This window comes from Oratosquilla oratoria, chromosome 26, assembly GCF_046742065.1.
Source record: "Oratosquilla oratoria isolate Oo_2021 chromosome 26, ASM4674206v1, whole genome shotgun sequence".
Classification (NCBI taxonomy): domain Eukaryota; kingdom Metazoa; phylum Arthropoda; class Malacostraca; order Stomatopoda; family Squillidae; genus Oratosquilla; species Oratosquilla oratoria.
This window is the reverse complement of record NC_134802.1, coordinates 44863044-44875215: the sequence shown is the minus strand read 5'-3', so window position 1 is coordinate 44875215 and position 12172 is coordinate 44863044. Positions and strand designations below refer to the sequence as shown.

Below are 12172 nucleotides of genomic sequence, written 5' to 3'. Positions count from 1 at the left end.
ATTTTTTCACAAGGAGTTGCTTTCTTGTTGACATTGCTCTCTCCACTCCAACTTCACAGTCCAACACCTCAGCCAAAGTACCTCTTCTATTCTTCCTCCTCCTGTTACCACTCCTCTCTCTCCTATCTCTGTTACTTCTTCACTTCTTCTTCTTCTTCTTCTTCTTCTTCTTCTTCTTCTTCTTCTTCTTCTTCTTCTGCAATCTGGGCACTGAGAGTTCTGTGCACTCCATTTACACTTGAAGATCTCAGGTGACACCACTTGTTGCACACAATACTGAATTTACTCGTCCTGTCCCACAACATCCACAAGGCCATTTTCCTGAATGCATACTTCCATTGATGTATTTCCCATTTACCATTACTTTAGTTTTCTCCAAGTTCATTTTTAACAATTTTGGTTCTATCCCTTCTCTCCATCTCCCAAACGCTCTAAATACTTCCTGTTCGGATTCTGCCGTCAAAATTAAGTCAACATCATCAATGAACTTCCATTTAATTCCATTTTTTGCCTCTCTAGTTGCCCCATTTTTTACTACGATGGACAGTAATGGACTATTGCAGATCTTTGATGTTCACCCACCAAAGCCTTCTGATCATGCTGTTGTCTTTATGCTTGTACTGGTTCCAGCGAGCAGTCACAATTACTGCCACTCTTTTCTGCTTAGGATCCACTCTTTCACTTCCTTCGATACACAGTCACAAAAATAAAGATGTTATTATGCATTGTACGTGTGCGCGCGTGTGTGTGTGTGCATGTGATAATATACTGTGCATATAAAGAAAGATATACTTGTAACTCGTTGTGTCCCATCGTCTGAGGATTCCCGGGCACAAGAAACGACTTGACGTCATCAATCCCCCCTCCCCCACCAAGACGTTTTGCAGCATTTGTATTCAGACCAAAGTGTGACCTCATACTATTATCATTTTGTATATTGGATTATATTCTACATTTTGTGTATACTTACCCTTATTATTGTACACAAATATATAAAGAACTGGTCAGAAGAAAATGAGCCAAGCTTGTAAAGCTGAGGCTAATGTAACATAGCGATGGTTCTCAATTTCGCCTCGATTGCCCATTGGCTGTTAATAAAAGTCTCGTGACTCGTAAACAACTGAAGAAAAAAATCAAGAATAGTTGCACGTTCAACCAAAAGAGACACTTACCCTGAAATAGCCCTTCTCCTTCAGGGACTGCAGGTACCGGGCCCAGCGAGGGTCTGTCGAAAGGTCCAAGCTCGAGGACGAAGTCGAGGTGGACATGGAGCCTCCGTCCTCCGTAGTTGGAGACTCGGGCGAAGTGGAGGAGGAGTTGGAGGAGGAGGAGTTGATGGAGGACGTTGGAGAAGATACTCCAGCGTTGCACATCAGGATCTCAAAGCCACAAGCCTGGGGGAGGAAGAGTAACAGAAAAATAAATAAATAAATAAATAAAAACTGTCACCAGTTATGGTAAACGCGTGGAAGAGATGTATTAATGAACATTTAGAAAGAAAAACAAATATTCGCCGGGACCTGAATACTACAAACCACCTATATGGCAACATCGAATTTCCGCTTAGATAACATAAACGGAGTAAAGAATATTCTGGAAATGAGTGATCCTGTAGATCATAGGGGCGACTTCAGGTTGTACCGTTTGAAGACTTAGGTTTAAGATACATGAAGAACTAGGACCATGTTACATAACTCCGGGTATCGTCACTGTAGTGACAGCATACCGTGGACACCTTCTACTGCGTTCATGTAAGAACTGCTCCGGACCATCAAGGTTGAGGTCAGAGGTCAAAGGACAGAAAGAGAGAGAGAGAGAGAGAGAGAGAGAGAGAGAGAGAGAGAGAGAGAGAAAGGGAGAGAGGGAGGGAAGAAGGAAGTAAGGAAGAAGCAGAGGAAGAGGGGAGAGGAAGAGAGGGAGGAGAGGAAGAGGGAGAGGGAGGAGAGGAAGAGGGAGAGGGAGAAGAGAGGAAAGAGAGACTGGGAGAGTAGAGACAGGGAGAAGAGAGAGAGACAGGGAGAGGAATGTAGAAAGATAGAAACGAGAGAGGAGAGAGGATGATATATATACATATATATGAAGAGAGGAAGAGAGAGTTACAAGGAATTACAAGGAACCTCAGTACCTCAATAGGTTTTACAACCCATACTGAGGAGGTACGGTTAAAAGATTACCGGGGATTCACTTGTACTTACACTAATGCGTGTAGTACCTTGTATAACCGACTTTTGAACTGCTCAACTGAGGAACTGTTTACCACGTTCTTTGGCAGTCCTTTCCAAGTGTTGCATATTTCATAGGTAAAATATTTACAAACCTTGTCACAAGAGTAACGAGGGGGATTGAGCTTCCACCCATGATTGCGAGTGGCATTCCCGTTCAAGCTTACGAGATGTCCATAGTCACTGTTATCAAATCCTTGATGTATTTTGAAAACCTCTTAACTGTCCTCGCAATCTCTTGATTTCTAGAGAAAAGAGCCCCAAAGCCTTGAGATGCCTTTGGTAGACCATGTGTCTAATGACGGGAATAAGTTTCGTTGCTCATGCCTGAACTCGTTCTAGCCTCTGCACGTCCATCCTCAAGTTCGGCGACCAGAACTGGACAGTGTATTCCAGATGGGGACAAACTAGAGGATTGTAAAGTGACAAGACTATTTCTTCGTTCCGGTAACGAAACTGTCTACTGATGTAATCTATTGCCTTTATGCCCTTTTTCTTTTTCTTTTTTCCTACTTCAATACACTATTTTGAGGACTTGAGGTCGCTGCTAATCAAGACACCCAAATATTTGTCCAATTCTGTACTTGCTATGTCATGACCCAGAAGAGAATAGTCTGCCCTCTGGTTTGCATGCCCGATATGCATAATCTTGCACTTATCCAGATTAAATGGCATCAGCCACTTCTCAGACCACTCTCCCACTTTCTCTAAGTCTGACCTAAGAATTTCTACACTTTCAGGTGTTGCGACATTTGCTCCCAACTTAGTGTCATCCGCAAACTTAGCTATGCGGCTCACACTTCCAACTTCTACATCACTGATATTGATGATGAAGAGGAGCGGACCTTGGGTTACCCCACTGGTAACAGGAGACCAGCTAGACGATGCCCCATTAATAACTACACGCTGTCTTCTATCTTTCAACCAGGCTTCAATCCAATTTAACACTGCTCCTCTAATACCCATGGCTCGAACTTTCGACATTAACCTCTTATGAGGTACCTTATCAAAGGCTTTCTGGAAGTCGAGATAAAGTATGTCGATTGCTCTTTTCTTGTTATATTCTTGAGGCATAACATGGAAAAACTCTATCAGTTTGATTAAGCATGATTTGTGACACCGAAAAACATGCTGAGAGTCTAATAACATGTTGTTTCCCTCCAGAAACTCGACTATTCTGTCCCCAATGACACCTTCCAGTATCTTCCCTACTACGGAAGTAATGCTAATAGGTCGGTAATTCCCCGTTTTTGCGTGATCCCCTTTCTTAAAGATAGGAATTACATTTGCCTCCCGTTAGTCCCTAGGCACTTGTCCTATCCGCAGAGACTCATTGAAGATCTCCACTAGGTGGGGAGCTACCTGTTCCAGAACCTCCTGCAGTAGCTTTGGCAGGAATCCATCTGGATCGGGAGACTTGTTTGCGCAAAGCTTGTCTAGCCTGGCTAAGACTTCGTTGTTCGTACACTGACTATCCTCCATGGACTCTCCCTCGTGTACCAGAATTAGTTCATGGATTGCCTCCTCTACTACTTCAGTGAATACTGAAGAGGAGTGTGTGTTGACAATATCAGCCATCTCAAGGTCTATGTTCTGAAGCGTTCCACCACAGTCACACAAAGGGCCATTTTATTTTGTTTCCAAGTTGTTTTCTGTTTTTAAGATAGCTAATGAGCTCCTTAGGGTTAGCCTTGCAAGATGCGGCCAACCTCTACTCTTCATCACATTTTGCTGCTTTTATCATTTTTTTAACCCGCATGTGCAAGCGGATGTATTCTTGATGAACAAAACAGTCCTATATACTTTGTTTGCCACAAACTGTCTGTTGTGCCATAAAGCGATCACGGAGCGAGTCCCAAGATTACTGACCGTTGACACCTACATCAATTCCCAATGCATCAACTCCTCCCCTCAGTCCTTCAAAATCAGCTCTTCTCAGATCAGGAATGGTGCGTCTGTGGTTCTTTTCCTCTAACTCAGCCACACGTGATTTAAATCTAATGACATTGTGATCATTTCCTTCTAGGGCCTTATGCACAGATACATTGTGTATTAGGTTATCCTCAATGGTGAACACAAGATTTAGTATATTTTCTACCATTGTAGCCTCCTGTAACCATTTGGTAAGAAATTGAAAAAGCCTCTTTCATCGTTCCTTTTTTGTCTTCCCAGTTTACATGACAGTTGAAATTCCCTTAGATAACCGCTGTATGCTCGCTTATAAAATCAGTAATTTCTGTATAGGCTACAACTCGTCGTCGAGACGCTGATGTGGTGGTCTGTAGACTAGAATAAATATATACAATTCTTCTCTTAGTTGAAGGTCCATGCTAAGTAGCTCTTTCCCTGTTTAATGTACGCTCGATAGGATAAAAGGTTTCTCTGATGTACAACGCTACCCCTCGCCCCTACCGATTAATACAATTTTTGTGAAACAGCGTATACCCTGGAATTTCAAATTCGCCGATAAAGTCGCGTCCATTTGCGCGGATCCAGGATTCTGTGATACCTACGATGTCAAACATTTTTGTTCCTAGAAATATTTTGAACTCTAGCAATTTGTTCCAAATGGACCTTGCATTAACCTCTTCAATACGAGCCAAATTATCGCGGGCAGCGTCAGCTGCCTGAAGTATGATGATTCGACCATGCATCAAATACTCGCGTTATAAAATACAAAGTTACATTTGTATCAATGACCACGAAAAATATGATCAACCCAGTTCAGAGAATATGGAGGTCAATCAGCTACAACTACAAAATAAAAACAATCAAGACGCCAACGGTGGCATCCTTATATACCCATTCGCTCCTCATGACGCCTGCGTAGGCATCATCGTATGGAAAGGGTTAAATAGTAAGACATCGAGTCACGCTTTATAAGGCGCTCCCTCTGCTTCACTCGTCTCCCGACTTACTTGAGGAGAGTGCCACAGGTGACTCCTCACCCAAATCGGGGATGATGGCAGCTGGCGCCTCTGATGAGGTAGGTCCCACATCCCGGTACAAGGGAACAGGAGCTCCACCAGAGGAGCTTTCTACCACGGGTGAAACCTGAGGAGCAGGCTTCTCCCTCAGAACAGGATCCCTTCTCGGATTTGAGTGGATAACACGGTAAAGAACATGGTTTACCATGTCACCATATGCTACCTTGCCTCGGTGATTAAGATACACGCCTTCTTTGGCCAACAAATCGCTTAGTCCATATAAAATGTTATATGGGTCCACAAACCGTATGCCACAAGGAACACACATATACTTAAGTCTGTCGTTAATACCTTTTGATTGCTTAAGGTAACCGAAGATATTCCCGTTCGAGGCAGAATTCCTATAATGATCCATTCATGTCTTTACCTTGAGTTTATCAGTGATCAACCCATAACCATGGTGAATAGCTTCCGAATTACCTGTCCCTTTAGTCTTCAGAAACAGATCGTTGCCACTATCATTAGCAATGATAGATTCATTTTACTGCTAGGCTTTATCTTCTCTATCTGATTTACCAGTCGTTTATTCTTCGCATCAAGGAAGTATCGTACTATCCGCTTAGATTCACAAATAGCACCAAAGTACTTCTTCTGCTCTCTGAGAGTAAGAAGAGAGACACGTTAGAAAGACAGGAGATAGACATTTGAGAAACAAGAGAGAGAGATACAAGAAAGAGGAGAGACAGAAGAGAGATATGAGCGACAGAAAGGAGAGAGACATGAGAAAAATAGAAAGGAGAAGGGAGAAAGGACAGAGAGAGAAAGGAAAGGTGAGAAAATGAGAGAAAAAGGGGAGAGAGAGAAAAGAGAGAGAGAAAGAAGAGAGAAAGAAGAGAAACAGAAACAGAAACGAGAGGAGAGAAAAGAGAGAGAAAAACTGAGAGGGAAAGAGATACAGAGAGAGAGATAAAAGGAGAGAAGGGAGTGAGAAAGTGAAAGGAAGAGAGAGGGAGACAAAGAGAGAAAAGATAGAGACATAGAGAGACGAGAGAGGAGAGAAGAGAAAGTGGAGACAGGAGAGAAGAGATAGGAGAAAGCGAGAGAGAAAAGAGAAGAGAAAGATAGAGATAAGAGAGGGAGAGAGAGAGAGAGAGAGAGAGAGAGAGAGAGAGAGAGAGAGAGAGAGAGAGAGAGAGAGAGAGAGAGAGAGAGCAGAGAAAGTAGAGAGAGAAAACAGGGATAGTGAGAAGACAATAGAGCCAGAGTAAGGGGAGGTGAAAGAGAGAAATATATCTCCTCTGTCTCTTTCATGTCTCTTCTTTGTATCTCTCTCCTCTATACCTCTCACCCCCTCTCTATCTCTACTCTCTCTCTCCTCTCTATTTCTTTCTCTCCCCTCTCTATTTCTCTCTCTCCCCTCTCTATTTCTCTCTTTTCTCTTCTCTCTCTTTCCTTCCTCTCTCTTTCTCTCTCCTCTCATCTCTTTTTCTACCTTTCTTCTCTCATCTCTTTGTCTACCTCTCTTCTCTCATCTCTCTGCTCTCTCTCTACTCTCTCCCTCTTCTGTCTCTACTCTCTCTCTCTCTCTCTCTCATTTCTCTCCTCTCTTTTCTCCTGTGTCTCTTCTCTATCTCTCCTTTCTATTTCTCTCTGTCTGTCTCATATCTATCTCTCTCCTCTCTGTCTCTCTCCTGTCTCTTCCCTGTATCTCTCACTCCCTCTCTTTACTCTTTCTCCCTCTCTCTCTACTTTCTCCTTCCACTCTCCTCTCTCTATACTCTCTGTCTCATCTCTCTTTCTCTCTTTCTCTGCTTCCTCTCTCTCTCTCTCTCTCTCTCTCTCTCTCTCTATGTTTCTCTTTTTCTCTCTCTCCTCTCTATCTCTCTCCTCTCCATCTCTCTCCTCTCCATCTCTCTCTCTCTCTATCCTACATCTCTCTCTGTCTCCTCTCTTTCTTCTCTCTCTTTATCTCTTTCCTCTCCTCTCTTCTCTCCTCTCTGTCTCTATTCTCTTTCTTCTGAGGAGAGAGAGAAGGAAAGCGAGGGGAGAGGTGGATAGATGGATACTGTAGATAGAGAGAGACAGCGAGAAATAGAGAGACATGGTGTGTGTGTGTGTGTGTGTGTGTGTGTGTGTGTGTGTGTGTGTGTGTGTGTGTGTGTGTGTGTGTGTGTGTGTGTGTGTGTGTGTGTGTGTGTGTGTGTGTGTGTGTGTGCGTGAGAGAGAGAGAGAGAGAGAGAGAGAGAGAGAGAGAGAGAGAGAGAGAGTGTAATGGAGAGAGAGACAGAGGAATGATGAGGGGGAAAGAGAAGAATGAAAGGGAGAGAGAAATGATAGGGAGAGGAATGAGAGGGAGAGAGAGAAAGGAATGAGAGAGAGGGGGAATGAGAGGGAGAGAGAGAGGAACGAGAGGGAGATTGAGAGGGAGAGAAAAAGAGAGGAATGAGAGAGAGAACGAGAAAGGGGGAGAGACATAAGAACAAAAGATAAGAATGAATGAGAGTGCAAGAGACCATAGGGCCTTCACTAGGCAGTTCTATGCCCATTACCACCTGTCATCCCCATCCATAAAGTTGTCTAACCGTTTCTTAAAACAACCGATAGTTTCAGCGCTATGGTTGACTACCCTATTAGTGAACCAATTCTTGCCTATTTCCTTCTTAAATCTAAATTTGTCCAATTTGAATCCATTACTGCAAGTCCTGCCCTGTTGTCTTAATATGATGACCTTGTTTGCGTCACCCTTGTTAAAGCCTTTGATCCATTTGAACACCTCTATTAGATCACCCCGCACTCTGCGTCTTTCCAGGGAGTGTAAGTTAAGGTGCCTAAGCCTCTCTTCGTAAAGTAAATTTCTGAGCCCATATATCTTTTTGGTCATTTTCCTCTGTACTGATTCTAGTGAACTGATGTCCATTCTATAGGACGGAGACAACTGTACCGCAGTCAAGTATGGGGCTAACTAACGCTAGAGTTTGATAATTACTTCTGCACGTCTATTTGTTACCGTCCTAGCAATGAAATATAATGCTCTGTTAGCTTTATTCCTGGCGCTAATACACTGTTTCCTGTATTTAAGGTCAGGACTCACTAGAACTCCCAAGTCTCTCTCGCATTCAGTTTTCTCTAAAAACGTGTATTCCAAGCTATACCTGTTTTCGGGGTTGTGTGGTCCTACGTTTAACACGCTGTACTTCGACATATTGAAGTCCATTTGCCATTTCACCGACCATGTGAACAACTTGTTTCATCTTGCAGAATCTCGGCGTCGTTTCCTGACCTAATTTGGCGTCCTATTTTAGTGTCGTCCGCAAACTTACTAACATCACTATTAATCCCATTGTCCAAGTCGTTTATGTACATAATAAACAATAAGGGACCCAAAACCGAGCCCTGGGGAACTCCACTAGAAACACGCCCCCATCTGGATTTGACACCATTTATGGTGATCCGCTGTTTTCTGTCACTGATCCAAGCTCTAATCCACTCTAACATTTTTCCTCCTATGCCATAGGCTTTGACTTTATTTAGTAGTCTCTGGTGAGGCACCTTATCGAACGCTTTGCTAAAGCCAAGGTAAATAACATCGTAACTATCATTGTTACCTGACGCCTTATATACTTTAGTATAAAAAATAGAAGATTAGTCACACATGACTTACCCTTGGAATGAGGAGAGAGGAATGAAAGGAATGAAAGGAAGAGAGGGAGAGAGTGCGAGGGAGAAAGAGAGGAAGAGAGGGAGAGAGCTAAAGAGAGGAAGATAGTGTGAGAGAGAGGAAGATAGTGTGAGAGAGAGGAAGAGAGTGTGAAAGAGTGAGTGAGAGAGAGAGAGAGAGAGAGAGAGAGAGAGAGAGAGAGAGAGAGAGAGAGAGAGAGAGAGAGAGAGAGGAGAGGGAAGAGAAAGACAGGAATGAGAGACAAAGAGAGAAGAGATAGAGATTCTCTTCTCTATATCTCTCCTCTCTCTATACATCTCTCTCGTCTATGTATATATCCTATCTCTGTCTCTCTGCTGTATCTCTACCCTCTATCTCTCCTCTCTCCTTTATATCTCTCTCCTATCTCTTCCCTCTCTATGTCTCTCCTCTCAATCTATCTCTATCCTTTATATCCCTCTACTATCTCTCTCTTTAATATCTCTCTCTTCTCTCACTACTCCCTATCTCTCCTCTCTATCTCTCCCTCTCATCATCTCTCTCTTTGTCTCTATCCTCTATCTCTATCTTTCTTCTCTCTCTGTCTCTCTCTTCTCTAACTCTATCGTTTATTTGTCTTCTCTCACTCTCTCCTCTCTTTCTTTCCTCTCTTTATCTCTTTCCTTTTTATCTCTCTACTCTCTCTCTCCTCTCTGTCTTTCTTTCCATTTCTCTCTCACCTCTCTCCCTTCTCTCTCTCTCTCTCTCTCTCTCTCTCTCTCTCTCTCTCTCTCTCTCTCTCTCTCTCTCTCTCTCTCTCTCTCTCCAAGGATTGCAAAGGATTACAAAGAGCATGCGGTCGGATGCAAAAAATACTGAAAAAACAAGTAAATAAATAAATAAAAATATAAATACAATAAATACTTAATAATAAATAATAAATATATATAATAATAAATGAATATTAATAACAAATGAATAGCTAAAATAAAACATAATAAATGGCAGGCATTACAGCATCTTGCGCAGGTGTTTATCTAAACGAATCTTAAAGCTTCGAACTGTACTACGTTGCACTGCCTCTGCAAGAAGTTTATTCCATTCATTTACTACACGCCTGGCGAAGTTATTCTTACCAACTTCCAAAATAAATCTACTTCCTGACAGTTTGAGACCATTATTTCTTGCCGGATTCGCATTCAGTGTGAAAATTTAGTCAATTTTGATGTTGTCAGTTCCCTTTAGAACCTTAAAGACGGAAAAGAGCCTTTGATAAATGTATCTCTCTCCCACCTCTCTCCTTTCTCTCTCTTCCATATTTCTCCTCTCTTTCTCTCTGTTTATCTCCTCTCTGTTTATCTCTCCTCTATCTCTCTTCTCTCTATAGTTCTCTCTCTCTCTCCCCCTCTCTTTTCCTCTCTCTATCTCTCTCCTCTGTCTCTCCTTCCCTCCTCTTCTCTCTGCTGTCTGTTTCTCTCTCCCCTTTTTCTCTCCTCTATCTATCTCTCTCTCTCTCTCTTACCTCTTTCCCTCTCCCCTCTCTTACCTCTCTCTCTTCTCTCTCACTCTCTCCTTACTCTCTATCTTTCCTCTCCTCTCTTAGAGAGAGACGTAAGAACAGAGAGGGGGGGGGAGACGAGAAAGGAGAGAAAGGGAGAGTGAGAATCGTCTGCAAGGTTGAGTTCGTTCCGGGCGGGTACGAATCCCGCAAATCACGAAGAGAGAGAGAGAGAGAGAGAGAGAGAGAGAGAGAGAGAGAGAGAGAGAGAGAGAGAGAGAGAGAGAGGAGAGAGAGAGAGAGAGAGAGAGAGAGGAGAGAGAGAGGAGAGAGAGAGAGGAGAGAGAGAGAGAGAGAGAGAGAGAGAGAGAGAGAGAGAGAGAGAGAGAGAGAGAGAGAGAGAGAGAGAGAGAGAGAGAGAGAGAGAGAGAGAGAGAGAGAGAGAGAAACCTCCTTCGAATATCATGCAGAGAACAACAACAACAAGAGCGGTTGGGGACCTGAGCAAATCTCCTCTAGGCCTGAGGAGGCTCTTCACAACTCCGGTCACGTGTCCCTGAGGTCACTCTCTTTCCTAAACGAGTTTGGACCTGGTTCGAATCCCGACAAGAAACGGCAGAAACTCGAGCTATTGTGGCCTCCGTGTTTCCTGTTTCCATTTCCCCCGTTTCCGTTTCCTTAATTGTGTTCTTATGTTTGTCGAATGAAGTAATGTGGTACGAAAATGTGTAGTCGTACTCATATCCAGAAAGACATAACATACATACATAAATACATACATACATACATACACGCGCACATACACACACACATGCACACACAATACTTTAATGGCCTATGCTCTTTATCATGTTTACTTTCTTTATTTTCAAAATACGTCAGTCATGGAATTTTTTCGTTCCATGGATAAGAAAGAAGTCCAAAATAGTATTCAGTTATGACTACGTCTCTTTTTTTTCAGAATACTCGTAACAATATTACAAGTTTTTAGCTTCTTCTATTTCTTCTACTTTTTCTTCGTCTTTTTCTTTTTCTTCTATTTTTTCTTCGTCTTCGTCTTTTTCTTCTTTTTCTTCGTCTTCTTCGTCTTTTTTCTTCTTCTTTTTCTTCTACTTTTTCTTCGTCTTCTTCTTCTTCTACTTTTTCTTCTTCTTTTTTTTTTCTTTCAACTATACCCTGATATGACACATAAAGAAGTTCACTTAACAAGTCTTTCTTCAATGCGTCAAACTTTTTTCAGACTACCGACTCTATAGATCCTTCACGTTTTTCTTTTTTTTTTCAATATACCTTGAAATGTTTCTTGAACATTTTTCACTTAATCCACTGGGCAATGTTCCACAATCGTATAACACCCATTCCAACGTTTCAAACATTATTTAGTGACAACTTTATTCATCTTTTCTATTTTTCTTTCTTTTTCCTAAATGTGACTTGAGGTTTCTCGTGGGTAATTCCAGGTCACCCTAATGGTGATAAACTCCACAAACGCTGGGTCAATAGTCTGTGTGTTTATGTATGTATTTACCTTAGTTGTATTTACCTAGCTGTATTATACGGGCCGGGGAGTTATGCTCGTAGTGACCCGTCTTTGTATCTCGCAACATCTAGTTTGTTCTTAAATTCTTGTATAGTGTTTCCACACACTATTGCTTCGTCCAATTTGTTCCAGACATCCACCACTCTGTGTGGAAGACTGTTTTTTTTTCAGATCTCTTCTATAATTATCCTTTTTGAGTTTCTTTTAATGTTTCTTGTTTTACTTTTATCCCACTTTAACAACCCTTCTCTGTCAAGGACTTCCATGCCTTTCATGTGTGTGTGTGTGTGTGTGTGTGTGTGTGTGTGTGTGTGTGTGTGTGTGTGTGTGTGTGTGTGTGTGTGTGTG

General features: G+C 42.3%; 1 protein-coding gene across 3 annotated transcripts in view; it reads right to left on the bottom strand.

Moving 5' to 3' along the window:
- ecd (ecdysoneless cell cycle regulator) overlaps nt 1–12172 on the bottom strand; it is a 356876-nt gene that overhangs the window by 63360 nt on the left and 281344 nt on the right. For all 3 annotated transcript variants that reach the window (XM_076209645.1, XM_076209644.1, XM_076209646.1), the window contains exon 8: nt 1173–1394. In XM_076209645.1, coding sequence (XP_076065760.1) covers nt 1173–1394 — 222 coding nt within the window. The remainder of the gene's footprint in view (nt 1–1172; nt 1395–12172) is intronic.